The sequence below is a fragment of the Salvelinus fontinalis genome, chromosome 12 (assembly GCF_029448725.1).
Source record: "Salvelinus fontinalis isolate EN_2023a chromosome 12, ASM2944872v1, whole genome shotgun sequence".
Lineage (NCBI taxonomy): Eukaryota > Metazoa > Chordata > Actinopteri > Salmoniformes > Salmonidae > Salvelinus > Salvelinus fontinalis.
The window spans coordinates 398,925-415,541 of NC_074676.1; the positions used below are offsets into that span (position 1 = coordinate 398,925).

The window sequence follows — 16,617 nt, forward strand, 5'->3', positions numbered from 1 at the left end:
GTAACGTTTGAGCCAGGGTGAATTTCCATCTGCAAAAAATCAATAATTCAGTCAGATGTTGTAAAAGACTAAAAAGTATTGTAACATAATATATCCTCTGTATTTAAAAAGTCATACTAGCTAATACATTGACTTGTATTAAAAAATAAACCTTCTCAGTATTTATCTTAATCTCATGTACTATGTTTCAATAAAAAATGCCTTTAAATAGCTAAATGAACCATAAACCAGTAGTCATCTCAATACTGAGCCAGCTAACGTTAACGTAAACTTACGTAAACTCACGTAAACTCGTACATCGCCTTGGTCCGTACAATTGACCTTATTTTAGCGCCTCAAAAACGTAATACTTCCAGATCAACTGTAATGTCAATACCATTGTAAAGCACAATTTCTCCCCTTTCCAACATGATCAATTACATGACCTAAACGCTTCCCGTTTCTGCATAATTCAAGCAGGCAATGAGCCCCGTCGGGTCTTTTAAAAATGGCGGGTGGGGAAGCGAAACTAATGCGTGATAGTGAGAAGGAGAGATGTTGTGTGGGAAAATTGCTTTTTTTCTACTCGATCTGTCCAACTTATCACCTTATCGCCTCTAAAATGTAAATAAAACACTATAAAGAGTTTATATAATGTGTCATTACATACCTATTTGAAGGTTTGTGTCGAATTTGAATCGGGTTTTTAGGGCGGTGCTAAAGTGATCTTAGAAGTAAACAGCGGCTTTGAGAATGATGATGCATGCAATGATGATGCAAAAAATTACTAGGTATCCCCCCTTACCCCCGTCACTGTCAATTTCTTGTTTTTAAACGATGAGAGAAGTGCTACACCTGGTGGAGAGAGATTGTAAGACAGAAATAGTTGCTTTATGCGTGCTGTACGTTACGACATGACACGCCACGATGTAACGGAGGGTCCGTTATCAACTTTTCTCCAATACTATAGAGCCATTACCATGTCGATCAATGCTTGAATAGAAACCTAGTTCACACCCCCGATTTTGAAGTCAACACAGTCGCTACAGTCCCATTAGTTTTCTTTGTAGCCTCGTTTGAATGTTGCGGTTGCGCACATTTGTACGGAATGGGGTGAGTTTACGTTAGCCGCTAAGCTAATACCGTATAGGCTTAACAGGCTAGCGTTAGCGTAGTTAGCGTATAGAGTTTAAACAAAAAAACACAACTCTGTAATATATAACACTTGGATGGGGAGATGTCAGGGCCTAGACCATACAAACGAGTAGAAATCAAACTACAATATTACCTCAGAGGAGCTATAGCTAAATCAATAAATTCAAAACAGAATATTATCTGGCGCCATCTTTTCTTATGTTATTCTATGGGCTAGCCTTGCTTAGCAACCACAAACCCAGTCATCTCTATGTCAAGATCGCTAACAGTTTTCCCTCAATCAATTTACAGATTTAAAAACTTTACAATTTCAACATAAAAGGTAAGTATCACTCAGATAACCATTTTGACTAACATTTTCTGTAGACAATGTGCTTGTGTACACTACATACCTGTTTAAGAGATTTTTTTATTTTTTTTAAAGAGTAGGAGAAACAGTAAAAGTTGTCACAGGCGTCTTCTTCAAGTGTTGTTGAGGGGAGGGGAGACGCAAACCGCTGCGCTTCCTCACCCCCTGCTGGTGGCAACAGGCATAAAAAATTCCCAATGGAAATCCTTGGAGGACTCAGCCCAAAATAATAGTGGATTACAACAATATACAGTCATTGATTACAACGATACCTAAACCACGTGTTATGAACACAATGTGATTCCATAACCTTATGGGCAACCACAACTATAGTGAATGAAAATAAACATTCATACTTAGATAGGTTTCTGTGCGTTTTCAAAACTTGTACATCAGAAACTATAAACCTACAATAGTCTACACCATGTCAAACTAATCTCAAAATGAGATGGCAACATTTATAGTAGATACAAAGATACGACAAATTAGTCACAAGGTTGCCTAACACTAAATTAGAAAATAATTCATCCCACATGTGAGATTATATGCCATGTAAAAAATTTAAACATTTCTGGAACACATTTCAAAGCAATTAAATGCGTCGAACAAATAAAAAGGAATATTCTGAGTAAATTTTTCATGATGAAAATACATATCCATATGATATTGTTTTGTATGATATTGTTTTGTATGAGATTTATATATGTTTTAAAATATATGAGAATATATTAAAAAATATATGTCACGTTCTTTGATATACATGTATAAGGCCATTTATTACTTTTCTGTATGGGTACACCAGCACTGGTATCAGGCTGTATTAGCTAGTTAGGTTTGCCCTGACTCTGATTACAAACTAGCTAGCTAGCCAACTAACTAGCAATTAGCTTTAGCAGCTAACACAATTTATTTTAGCCACAACTTGCTAAGAAAAGACAAACTAGCTGTTTTCAGACAGTAAGATACACAAATGAAGTGCAGTTATAGAAAGCTTTGAAAGCAGCATCGTTGTCACCAACATCTTGTTGCGTCTGACCATGCAGAATGAACGGCAAGTGAAGTGCTCATGACTCCATGGTCGAGCAACACCAACAACTGCTCTCCTTCAGGGGCAGGGCTTGTTGTGGGAAGTGGCATGCAGGAAATGGAGAGCGACGACTTACAAGTAACAAATGGAGTAAACTATATAAACTGACATTACACGCGCTGGAGTTGCGTATCTTATTTAACAAACAAAACATTGAAATACCGTTATAGAAGGTAAGGTAAAAACCCAAACCGGTCCAGCCCTAGGTGGGTGTCACATTGATTAAACCTAGCCAGTGCTTTTAAATCCACGATGGGGAAGTTACAACCAGCACAGTCATTCACAATTCTCTCTCTCTCTCTCACACTCACTCACTTACGTATTGTCCACAGGGCCCAGTCAGGTGAGGTCCAGGGGCTCCCGGAGTGCCCATTGACCCAGCGGTAGTGGTGGCAGCAGTACCCATGTCTTCTGGTGCACCCTTTCCTGCCCCAGGGTAACCCCCAGCCCACATCCCAGGCTGAACTGGTCCGGCTGGCCCAAGTGCACCCCCAGCCCCGGGTCTAGTCCGAAGACCAGGACCTGCAGGCCCAAAGGCTCCCCCAGCTGTTGCCATCCCTGGGTGTTCTGCCATTCCTGGTCCTCCCTGTCCTGGTCCTCCCTGTCCTGGTCCTCCCTGTCCTGGTCCTCCCATCCCTGGTCCTCCCATCCCTGGTCCTCCCATCCCTGGTGCTCCCATGCCTGGTGCTCCCATCCCTGGTGCTCCCATGCCTGGTGCTCCCATGCCTGGTGCTCCCATGCCTGGTGCTCCCATGCCTGGTGCTCCCATGCCTGGTGCTCCCATGCCTGGTGCTCCCATGCCTGGTGCTCCCATGCCTGGTGCTCCCATGCCTGGTGCTCCCATGCCTGGTGCTCCCATGCCTGGTGCTCCCATGCCTGGTGCTCCCATCCCTGGTGCTCCCATCCCTGGTCCTCCCATGCCTGGTGCTCCCATGCCTGGTGCTCCCTGTCCTGGTCCTCTCTCCTGACCCAGACCCTGTCCCATCATCTCCTCGGGCAGCTTGATGTCTCCCACTCCCAGGGCCTCGTCCTTGTACTTGCGGACGAACTGCTGCATCTGTTTGACCTCTGCGGGGGTCAGCTCGTGGCACTTGGCCGGGTCCTGGTCGTGCTCCGGTAGCTGCACTGCCATCTGTTGCCGGCGGTAGGCTGCACCCTCCGTGCCCGCTATGGGACGCCTCTCTGGGGGCAGGAGCTCAATGTAGCGGACTGCCTGATGAGGGCAAAGTGGAGAGGAGAGAGAGGATATCAGGACTTTGTAAAGGAGATGGGAGGAGAAGAGAGAGGGAGGGGAAGATAGAAGAGAGGGAGAGAGACAATGAGAGGAGGGGCAGAAAGGACATAAAAAGGGAGGAAGGAAGAGTCATAGGCACAAATAGAGAGAGAGTGAAAACAAAAATGATAGAAATACAGAGATAAAGAGGCAGAAAGGAACAGACTAAAATTAAGCTGTGTTAATGAACTGGTGTAAAGGGAGAATTGGGGAGAGGAAGCCAGCTATTAGAGGACAACTTACAACCTCTCCCTAAAGAACACATATTTGCTTGTTGAGGGATACGAAGAGATCATGAGCACTGGTGGCACAGAACTTCAAGTCAGTGACCTCTAGTGGACAATATCTTCCATTACAACACACCAATGCCTTGTTTAGTGAACTGAACCAGACCAACTACAGACCCATAAGTATATTATATTGCAACCTCAAGATTTTAATAATATTTCATTGTACAGCACATTATGATGACTTTGCTTCTAGAATGAATAGCATCATGCCAAGGGAACAGCACCAGATTCTTTCAGGTTCAGACCCGTGTACACTACTCTTGGGATTCCTAGGTATTTTAAATCCTATGATACAGTAGTTATACCCTTACCATATACTGTTTGACCCCTGGCGGTGCCCACTCGTAGGTGACAGACATCACGGCATCCTTCCTGACTGGCACGACATTGACTGACACAGCATTAGGTCTGATTGCCCCTGGTTTAGACATGGTAGCGGGCCCAGCACCAGCCCCAGCACTGGCCCCATAACCGGCGCCTGCTCCAGCACCAGACCCAGCTACGGCCCCCGCCCCAACTTCGCCCCAAGATCCAGCACCGGCCCCAGCATTGGCTGGCACAGTGTGGGGACTGTATGGTACAGCGGTGGCTGACATGGGGCTGGAGGAGATGGAGAAGGTGACCTGGTTGCCCTTGTATGTGGGGTCGCCGTCTGTCTTGAGCTTGGCGACGAGACCCGTGTACTTGGTGTCCTCAAACAGCTTGCCAACCTTCCTGTTATCCTCAGAGTTCATCTGAACATCGTGGTCCATCAGGCCACACTTACAGTTCCGGCAGATTTTTCTGTGGAGGGGAAAATCAATAAGGAAAGGGACTGGGTTAGGTTAGAAAATATTTTTGGTTGTGCCTAAGCACTCTCAAATGTATAGGTTTCCTTAATGATCATCTGACCAGGAAAAACAGTAGGCCCTTTAGCAGCGTTTCCCAAACTCGGTCCTCGGGACACCAAGGGGTGCAGGTTTTGTTTTCTGCCCTAGCACTACACAGCTTGATGAGTAGTTGATTACTTGAATGAGCTGTGTAGTGCTAGGGCAAAAAACAAAATGTGCACCCCTTGAGGTCCGAACTGCTAAAAACAAAGGGAGACCTAAAACCAGGTGAGATCCCAGCTATGCCAGCTAAACCTGAGATGTGGCTTCATCCACCCGGCAAAACTCATTTTGACCTTCCAGAAACACAACACACACGTTTTCCACTGCCAATGAAGCTCAAGACTTCTTCAAGAAGCACATCGAACCCAACCCACAAGGGGACAAGCCGCCAGATGGAACCCCATTACTGGCTCATTATTCAGGTATGCTTTCCATGTACAATCATGCAGCTTAGCCTATGGCTATGATGCTGCACGAAGCATAAGAGAATGATGAGGATACCCCTCATGTTAGGGTACAAGGAACAATATTCCTATTATTGCTCAGCATTGCTGAGCATTGATGCCAATTAATGAACAATGGACAATATATGGATCCTACAGCTATCGTATTTTTTGTGTTACTGTTCAGACATTCAGGCTTGCATATCTGTCATACATTGTTTTTTTTCTTTTCATTACCCACTCCTAATCCTCATGTCTGCTAATTTAATTGTAAAGGTCTAAATTGGTTACTTATTTTGTTTTACTTTAATAATATTATTATATATACAGTACCTACTCAAAGACCAAAAATATGTTGCTTAGGAGATCTCAGGCTGCCCCTCGGCGTTATGCTACAACCCTGTAATTACAGTGCAGGGTGGGGTAAACCCCGGTTGGAGGGCTAAGGGCTAGGGAGGAGGGGGGCTGGGTAAGGGGGAACGATTTATAGAAAGGGTCTTCTGGGTGGGGAGTGACCAATGGTTGGGTTTCCCTGTGGTTCTGCTTTTTATTTGACATCTATTGGCTTATCAATACTAAAGATAACAATTACATTTTAGAAAAACAATGTCAACACTAGCTGTTCTCTCGTGGAATTTGAAAGGCCTTAATATTCCTATCAAGCATTCCAGAGGTCCTGATATTCTAGCAATGTTTTTTTAGCTAGGTTTTTTGCCCATAGATTTTGTCGTAATGTTTGAGTCACTCAAATATCACATGAATACACATTAGATGTGGCAAAATCTATACAATTGCAAGAAAATTTGCTTTAAAACTGCAAAATGTTATTTCCGCCAACAAGAGTGGTGTGAACAGTTTATGCCATGAATGTTCCCCAATGCTGGAAGGGGGGGCCTGAGTGAAAAGGTTTGGGAACCCCCGCTATAGATTACTGAGAATATTCAAGATAAACAAACAAACAAAGAACAATTACAAGTTAACTTAGTTTTAAAAAGCACAACCTCAACCTTTAATGAATATGACACCACATTCATGTAATTTTGTCACGTTTAAAGACATTATCAAAAAACCATTAACACTAAAAACAACAAAAAACTCTAGAGTATTTAAATTGTATTAAATTACTAAATTACTCACGCAAAAATGTACCAAGAAAAATACATTCTACTTATAAATAATATTTATATATAAATATGTTAAAAATTATCCAAAATGTGACCAGTGGACAATATTCAGAAAGTATTACAAAACCCACACAAAGTAGACTATTCGATTGACAACGATTCTTACTTCCGTAACAATGTAAAAATGCAAACAACTATTCAGATACTATTTAAAAATGTATATAACCTCTCTCAATACGATTAGGTACAAACTATGCCTGACACAAAATGTAGAAAGAGACCTTGACAACAATTCAGTAACTGTGGATGTGGATTCAGTGGATGTGGTGGAGGACATGTTGGTGTTAAACAACAGACTCCTACCACTTTCAAAAACGACTCCAAAACCCTTGCTACTGTCACTTTAGTTCCAGGCTATGTGGTACATTGGTGAATGGTGGGACTTGGGGCAGACACACTTCATGGAAACGTAGGCTCCCCTCTCGGGTGTGCTCTCCCTCTGCTTCCTCCTCTCCCCCTGCTTCCTCTCTATTTTTTGCCTGACCAACTAACTATAGAGTTTGCCAATGTTAGCTGATTAGTTACATAGCTAGGAAAGTATCCAAATGAATTGCATCGGTAGAAACGGGACAAAACAAGCAACTTATTAGCCGTCTATGTAAACAAATATCAATGCAACTCAATATCATATAAGCTCCACTGCGTGAGCACAAACCCTAACAAGACAGCGAAGCTGTAAAAAAAATAAAGGAAAACAAGGCAATGTACAGTTGAAGTTACATACTGTACAAGATTAAATGTATTTGGCTAAGGTGTACAGTATGTAAACTCAGTTTTTCACAATTCCTGACATGTAATACAAGTAAATATTCCCTGTCTTAGGTCAGTTAGGATCACCACTTTATTTTAAGACTGAAATGTTTGAATAATAGTTGAGAGAATGATTTATTTCAGCTTTTATTTCTTTCATCACATTCCCAGTGGGTCAGAAGTTTACATACAGTCAATTAGTCAAACGTTTCAGGTAATCTTCCACAAGCTTCCCAGAATAAGTTGGGTGAATGTTGGCCCATTCCTCCTGACAGAGCTGGTGTAACTGAGTCAGGTTTGTAGGCCTCCTTGCTCGCACACACTTTTTCAGTTCTGCCCACACATTTTCCATAGGATTGACGTCAGGGCTTTGTGATAGCCACTCCAATACATTGACTTTGTTGTCCTTAAGCCATTTTGCCACAACTTTGGAAGTATACTTGGGGTCATTGTCCATTTGGAAGACCCATTTGCGACCAAGCTTTAACTTCCTGACTGAAGTCTTGAGATGTTGCTTCAATATATCCAGATCATTTTCCTGCCTCATGATGCCATCTATTTTGTGAAGTACACTAGTCCCTCCTGCAGCAAAGCACACCCACAACCTGATGCTGCCACCCCTGTGCTTCACAATTGGGATGGTGTTCTTTGTCTAGCAAGCCTCCCCCTTTTTCCTCCAAACAGTTCTATTTTTGTTTCATCAGACCAGAGGACAATTCTCAAAAAAGTACGATCTTTGTCCCATGTGCTGTTGCAAACTGTAGTCTGGCTTTTTCATGGCGGTTTTGGAGCAGTGGCTTCTTCTTTGCTGAGCGGCCTTTCAGGTTATGTCGATATAGGACTCGTTTTACTGAGGATATAGATACTTTTGTACCTGTTTCCTCCAGCATCTTCACAAGGTCCTTTGCTGTTGTTCTGGGATTGATTTGCACTTTTTGCACCAAAGTACATTCATCTCTAGGAGACAGAATGCGTCCCCTTCCAGAGCGGTATGACGGCTGCGTGGTCCCATGGTGTTTATACTTGCGTACTATTGTTTGTACAGATGAACGTGGTACCTTCAGGTGGTTGAACCAGATTTGTGGAGGTCTACAATTTTCTTTCTGAGGTCTTTGCTGATTTATTTTGATATTCCCATTATGTCAAGCAAAGAGGCACTGAGTTTGAAGGTAGGCCTTGAAATACATCCACAGGTACACCTCCAATTGACTCAAATGATGTCAATTAGCCTATCAGAAGCTTCTAAAGCCATGATATCATTTTCTGGAATTTTCCAAGCTGTTTAAAGGCACAGTCAACTTAGTGTATGTAAACTTCTGACCCACTGGAATTGTGATACAGTGAATTCGAAGTAAAATAATCTGTCTAAACAATTGTTGGAAAAATTTCTTGTCATGCACAAAGTAGATGTCCTAACCGACTTGCCAAAACGATAGTTTGTTAACAAGACATTTGTGGAGTGGTTGAAAAACGAGTTTTAATGACTCCAACCTAAGTGTATGTAAACTTCCAACTTCAACTGTATAGCCTATGAATATCTGTACCTAGCAAACATGACAAACCATGACCAAGCCCAACAGATAAACACTAATTACTTTAATCTCCATTTCGGTGGCTAGTTATTGTCTGTAGTGAAAGTGACAGCTGAAGTTGACGCTTTGCAAATGCAGGCCAAATTTACCACAACATGCAACTTTTCTTGCCTGACAGATTAGCTACCTATAGCAAGCAGCATGGGCCATTTTCATTTAAATTACATTGGTAGAAATAAGACAAAATTACCAACTAGTTAGCTGACTATAAACAGCTAAACATTGCAACTATTTCCATGAGACAGAGAGCAATCATTTGAGCTCCTGCTCCACTGCTGATGTGTTCACCTATACCAACCAAGTGATCATCATCACAGCTATTTCCCAAGTTTCACAGCATCAAACATCAACAACACCACTGCTATTTACTTATTTCACTCACCTCGTCATCATCACTTTCAAAGTTTTAAAAAAGAAGGCCGTTCCTGGCCGCTATAGTAATTTAAAGAAAGGCCGTTGACGGCCGCTATGTGTCCTAAAGGGTTAGGCAGAATCCAAAGCTGCTTGGGCAGTTCTACCTCTCAACGCAAAGCTTTTGATAGACTTTTATAAACTAGAATGGTCATATCTTTGGTCGATTTTGGAACATATGGGACTTGGCTCCAATTTCATTCATATGATTAAAATACTATACGTCAATCCCTCAGGCATAGTAATAATAGGCAATAGATTGCTCTGTTCCTTTCAGAATAACTAGAAGTAGCAGGCAAGGTGATCTTGTCTCACCTCTTCTATTTGTATTGTCTCTGGAGCCCCAGGCCCAGGTAATTCGACAATCGAAAGAAATTAGACCAATATTTCACAATTGTACAGATCACGTCATTTCATTATACGCTGACGATGTCTTACTTTATCTAGACAATGACAATCCCTCCCAAAAGCTTTGAAGATCATAGACAAATTCAGCTCCATCTCAAGTTATAAAATAAATCTCACCAAATCTGCCCTACTGCTTCTCAAGACCCTGATAGAGGACTCCATCTCTACTTATGGAATCCCAATCGTTTCCCATTTTATATTGGAATAGATATCCTTCCTTAGATAAAACCATTGCCAGAAACTTTAACAGAATGCTCAAATAAATTCAACACAACCTCAGTAGATGGACTAATATCCCAGTTACTTTAACTGACAGAATATTTGTCAAAATGAATATATTGCCACGGCTGAATTTCTGCTTCCTTTGTCTCCCCCTTCTGTCTACTGGAATAAAATCCATAGTGCAGCTACAAAAAGTATATTGCAAGGTATCGCGAGACCGGATAAAATTAACACACTTGCAAAGGGAAAGACAATAAATTATATTTCCAGGCACTAGCATTTTGTCCCATACTACATTGGTTTAGACATGATACCATTAAACAATACTCAGCCCTCTGGCTGAGTAGAGAGAGAAATATGGTGTCTCCTATTTCCCTGGAAGAGGTGGTCTTCACTGATGTATCCCTTAAACAACGTAAACTACACTTTAGTCCTATTATTGCTCACTATTTCTATTTGGCACAAAATTGAAAAACAATGTAAATTTCGATCTGGAGGGCGGCCTTGTAGATGGAGACATGTTGGCTGGGTGGGAGGCCCACTTCTTTATTTTCATTTCCTGTTGATATTGAATGTATTATCACTTAAAGATGCACTATGCAGAAATCGCGCCGCCATTTCCTGGTTGCTAAAATGCTAATAGTTCACCTAATTTCAGTTTATTTTTTATTTTTTTATTTCACCTTTATTTAACCAGGTAGGCTAGTTGAGAACAAGTTCTCATTTGCAACTGCGACCTGGCCAAGATAAAGCATAGCAGTGTGAACAGACAACAACACAGAGTTACACATGGAGTAATCAATAAACAAGTCAATAACATGGTAGGAAAAAGAGAATCTATATACAATGTGTGCAAAAGGCATGAGGTAGGCAATAAATCGAATAATTACAATTTAGCAGATTAACACTGGAGTGATAAATCATCAGATGATCATGTGCAAGAAGAGATACTGGTGTGCAAAAGAGCAGAAAAGTAAATAAATAAAAGCAGTATGGGGGTGAGGTAGGTAAATTGGGTGGGTAGTTTACAGATGGACTACGTACAGCGATCGGTTAGCTGCTCGGATAGCAGATTTTTAAAGTTGTTGAGGGAGATAAAAGTCTCCAACTACAGAGATTTTTGCAATTCGTTCCAGTCGCAGGCAGCAGAGAACTGGAAGGAAAGGCGTCCAAATGAGGTTTTGGCTTTAGGGATGATCAGTGAGATACACCTGCTGGAGCGCGTGCTACGGGTGGGTGTAGCCATCGTGACCAGTGAACTGAGATAAGGCGGCACTTTACCTAGCATAGCCTTGTAGATGACCTGGAGCCAGTGGGTCTGACGACGAACATGTAGCGAGGGCCAGCCGACTAGGGCATACAGGTCGCAGTGGTGGGTCGTATAAGGTGCTTTAGTAACAAAACGGATGGCACTGTGATAAACTGCATCCAGTTTGCTAAGTAGAGTATTGGAAGCTATTTTGTAGATGACATCGCCGAAGTCGAGGATCGGTAGGATAGTCAGTTTTACTAGGGTAAGTTTGGCGGCGTGAGTGAAGGAGGCTTTGTTCCGGAATAGAAAGCCGACTCTAGATTTGATTTTGGATTGGAGATGTTTGATATGAGTCTGGAAGGAGAGTTTGCAGTCTAGCCAGACACCTAGGTACTTATAGATGTCCACATATTCTAGGTCGGAACCGTCCAAGGTGGTGATGCTAGTCGGGCGTGCGGGTGCAGGCAGCGAACGGTTGAAAAGCATGCATTTGGTTTTACTAGCATTTAAGAGCAGTTGGAGGCCACGGAAGGAGTGTTGTATGGCATTGAAGCTCATTTGGAGGTTAGATAGCACAGTGTCCAGGGAAGGGCCGGAAGTATACAGAATGGTGTCGTCTGCGTAGAGGTGGATCAGGGAATCGCCCGCAGCAAGAGCAACATCATTGATGTATACAGAGAAAAGAGTCGGCCCGAGAATTGAACCCTGTGGTACCCCCATAGAGACTGCCAGAGGACTGGACAACATGCCCTCCGATTTGACACACTGAACTCTGTCTGCAAAGTAGTTGGTGAACCAGGCAAGGCAGTCATTAGAAAAACCGAGGCTATTGAGTCTGCCGATAAGAATATGGTGATTGACAGAGTCGAAAGCCTTGGCCAGGTCGATGAAGACGGCTGCACAGTAATGTCTTTTATCGATGGCGGTTATGATATCGTTTAGTACCTTGAGCGTGGCTGAGGTGCACCCGTGACCGGCTCGGAAACCGGATTGCACAGCGGAGAAGGTACGATGGGATTCGAGATGGTCAGTGATCTGTTTGTTGACTTGGCTTTCGAAGACCTTAGCTAGGCAGGGCAGGATGGATATAGGTCTGTAACAGTTTGGGTCCAGGGTGTCTCCCCCTTTGAAGAGGGGGATGACCGCGGCAGCTTTCTAATCCTTGGGGATCTCAGATGATACGAAGGAGAGGTTGAACAGGCTAGTAATAGGGGGTGCGACAATGGCGGCGGAGTTTCAGAAATAGGGGGTCCAGATTGTCAAGCCCAGCTGATTTGTATGGGTCCAGGTTTTCCAGCTCTTTCAGAACATCTGCTATCTGGATATGGGTAAAGGAGAAGCTGGGGACGCTTGGGCGAGTAGCAGCGGGCCGGGCGGGGCTGCTGGCCAAGGTTGGAGTCGCCAGGTGGAAGGCATGGCCAGCCATTGAGAAATGTTTGTTGAAGTTTTCGATTATCACGGACTTATCAGTGGTGACCGTGTTATCTAGCCTCAGTGCAGTGGGCAGCTGGGAGGAGGTGCTCTTGTTTTCCATGGACTTTACAGTATCCCAGAACTTTTTGGAGTTAGAGCTACAGGATGCAAATTTCTGCTTGAAAAAGCTGGCCTTTGCTTTCCTGACTGACTGCGTGTATTGGTTCCTGACTTCCCTGAACAGCTGCATATCACGGGGGCTCTTCGATGCTATCGCAGTTCGCCACAGGATGTTTTTGTGCTGGTCGAGGGCAGTCAGGTCTGGAGTGAACCAAGGGCTATATCTGTTCTTGGTTCTGCATTTTTTGAATGGAGCATGCTTGTCTAATATGGTGAGGAAGTAACTTTTAAAGAATGACCAGGCATCCTCAACTGACGGGATGAGGTCAATATCCTTCCAGGGTACCCGGGCCAGGTCGATTAGAAAGGCCTGCTCGCAGAAGTGTTTCAGGGAGCGTTTGACAGTGATGAGGGGTGGTCGTTTGACCGTGGACCCGTGGCGGATACAGGCAATGAGGCAGTGATCGCTGAGATCTTGATTGAAGACAGCAGAGGTGTATTTGGAGGGCAAGTTGGTCAGGATAATGTCTATTAGGGTGCCCATGTTTACGGATTTGGGGTTGTACCTGGTGGGTTCCTTGATGATTTGTGTGAGATTGAGGGCATCAAGCTTAGATTGTAGGACTGCCGGGGTGTTAAGCATATCCCAGTTTAGGTCACCTAACAGAACAAACTCTGAAGCTAGATGGGGAGCGATCAATTCACAGATGGTGTCCAGGGCACAGCTGGGAGCTGAGGGGGGTCGGTAGCAGGCGGCAACAGTGAGAGACTTATTTCTGGAGAGATTAATTTTTAAAATTAGAAGTTCAAACTGTTTGGGCATAGACTTGGAAAGTATGACAGAACTTTGCAGGCTATCTCTGCAGTAGATTGCAACTCCTCCCCCTTTGGCAGTTCTATCTTGACGGAAAGTGTTATAGTTGGGTATGGAAATCTCAGAATTTTTGGTGGCCTTCCTAAGCCAGGATTCAGACACGGCAAGGACATCAGGGTTGGCAGAGTGTGCTAAAGCGGTGAGTAAGGCAAACTTAGGCAGGAGGCTTCTGATGTTGACATGCATGAGGCCAAGGCTTTTTCGATCACAGAAGTCAACAAATGAGGGTGACTGGGGACATGCAGGGCCTGGGTTTACCTCCACATCACCCGAGGAACAGAGGAGCAGTAGGATGAGGGTGCGGCTAAAGGCTATCAAAACTGGTCGCCTAGAGCGTTGGGGACAAGGAATAAAAGGAGCAGATTTATGGGCGTGGTAGAATAGATTCTGGGCATAATGTGCAGACCAGGGTATGGTGGGGCACGGGTACAGCGGAGGCAAGCCCAGGCACTGGGTGATGATAAGAGAGGTTGTATCTCTGGACATGCTGGTCTCAATGGGTGAGGTCACCGCATGTGTGGGGGGGTGGGACAAAGGAGGTATCAGAGGTACGGAGAGTGGAACTACGGGGTCCATTGCAAACCAAAACAATGATAACTAGCCTGAACAACAGTATGCAAGGCATATTGATATTTGAGAGAGACATACAATAAGGCATAAAGTGATTGCAGGTCATGATTGGGAGAGCTAGCTAAAACAGCAGGTCAGATAACAGCAGCTAGTCGGCTAACACAGCAACAGAAGGTAAAAATGACGACGACTGGGCAGAGAGGGTCGGATTAACTACACACAGATCCTGAGTTAACTTCTTGGAACTATAGGGGGTGCTGTTCCGCATTAGCATATTTGTGTCTCCAAATTAAACTGCCTCGTGCTAAATTCTTGATCGTACAATATGCATATTATTGTTATTATTGGATAGAAAACACCTTCTAGTTTCTATAGAAGTTGGAATTTTGTCTCTGAGTGGTACAGAACAATTTCTACAGCACTTTTCATGACAGGGTTCAGATTTCAGAAATTTTTACCTCTGATCTGGGGTCTGTTTTTAAGGCGACAGTGAATGCTATGAAGAAACCGACACTGCCTACGTCTTCCTCTGGGTGTCTGTACGTCATCACGTTTTCAATGGAATCGATGGGACATTCACAGCCATTATAAAAGACCAAAATGTATAGAGACCGCCCTTTCTCGTCGTGCGCCTGAAGCGTGAAGGACATCGGACCTGCCTCGTTCCAAATCGTTTTTTAACCAGCAAAATTTCTCCGGTCATGTTTTTACTCGTTATAGGTGTTAAAAACATAATGTAGTTAATTTGAACCGTTTTATAGCAATTTATATCCGTTTAGTGCGATTTTGAGGAATTTATTTGTTGTGCACTCTGAAACTTTGGACACGTTTTGGGGTGTCGGTCGTTGGTGGTGGACATTTCGAAGGACAGAGGACATCTATCGACCAAAAGACGTTTATAACATAGAAAGGATACATTGCCCAAGAATCTGATGGAAGAACAGCTCAAAGTAAGCAATATTTAATATGATAAATCGTGTTTGTCGAAATATTTTAAACGCATATTTCGCCATTTTGTTTGGTATAGCTTCACTTGGCGAACCCTGTATTGAAAAGTAAGGATAATTTTAAAAATGTAAATCAGCGGTTGCATTAAGAACTAATTTGTCTTTCGATTCCTGTAAACCCTGTATTTTTTAGTCAAGTATATGATTAGCTTTCAATTAAACTAGATCACTCTGATAGATGACGTCAGACATATTGAGGCTTGATTTCCTAGTATTTTTATTGTGTAACCACGGTTTTGTATGGCTAAATATGCACCTTTTCGAACAAACTGTATATGTATATTGTAAAATGATGTTACAGGAGTGTCATCGGAAGAATTCTGAGAAGGTTAGTGAAAAAATTTATATCTTTTGGCGATGTTGGCTTTTATCGCTCACTTTGGCTAGAATCAATGCTGGGCTGCTATGTGCTATGTGCTATGCTAATATAACGATTTATTGTGTTTTCGCTGTAAGACACTTAGAAAATCTGAAATATTGTCTGTATTCACAGGATCTGTGTCTTTCGATTAGTGTATGCTGTGTATTTTTACGAAATGTTTGATGATTAGTAGTTAGGTAAACACGTTGCTCATTGTAATTATTCTAGTCCATTTGTGACGGTGGGTGCAATTGTAAACTATGTCAGCTACCTGAAATATGCACATTTTTCTAACAAAACCTATCCCATACCATAAATATGTTATCAGACTGTCATCTGATGAGTTTTTTTCTTGGTTAGGGGCTATAAATATCTTAGTTTAGCCGAATTGGTGATAGCTACTGGTGTTGGTGGACAAATAAAAGATGGTGGATTATGCTAATGTGTTTTTAGCTAATAGATTTACATCTTTACATATTGTGTCTTCCCTGTAAAACATTTTAAAAATCTGAAATGGTGGCTTTATTCACAAGATCTGTATCTTTCATCTGGTGTCTTGGACTTGTGATTTAATGATATTTAGATGCTACTATCTACTTGTGAAGCTATGCTAGCTATGCTAAACAGTGTGTGGGGGGTGGGGGGTGCTCCCGGATCCGGGTTTCTGAGGCAGTAGAGGTTAAGGCACAGAGCCGACAGATAAAACACAAATAAACAGAATGGAGTACCGTGAATTAATGGACAGTCAAGCAGGCATAAGCTATGTAGCCAAGTGATCATAGTGTCCAGGGGCCAGCCGTAGATGAAGTAGTGAGGCCTCCACTAAGCTAGCCCGCGGCGTTTAAAGTTAGTAGCCCGGGGGGGTGGTCTGCTCAGGCGGAGGGGGTCTGCTCAGACGGAGGCCGGTTGAGGGCACAGCGGATGGGGTATTTGTCTGCAGACCAGACGTGGTCGTGTCTACAGAGAATCCAAGCCGGATGGCGGTGGTGAAAGAGAGGTTGTGAG

The 16,617-nt window shown here is 43.1% G+C and overlaps 1 protein-coding gene across 1 annotated transcript in view; it reads right to left on the reverse strand.

Moving 5' to 3' along the window:
* LOC129866593 (testin-like) overlaps nucleotides 1–16,617 on the reverse strand; it is a 44,640-nt gene that overhangs the window by 13,688 nt on the left and 14,335 nt on the right. The window contains exons 3-4 of the mRNA XM_055939343.1: nucleotides 4,445–4,916; nucleotides 2,890–3,783 (exon numbers count right to left, since the gene is read on the reverse strand). Coding sequence (XP_055795318.1) covers nucleotides 2,890–3,783; nucleotides 4,445–4,916 — 1,366 coding nt within the window. The remainder of the gene's footprint in view (nucleotides 1–2,889; nucleotides 3,784–4,444; nucleotides 4,917–16,617) is intronic.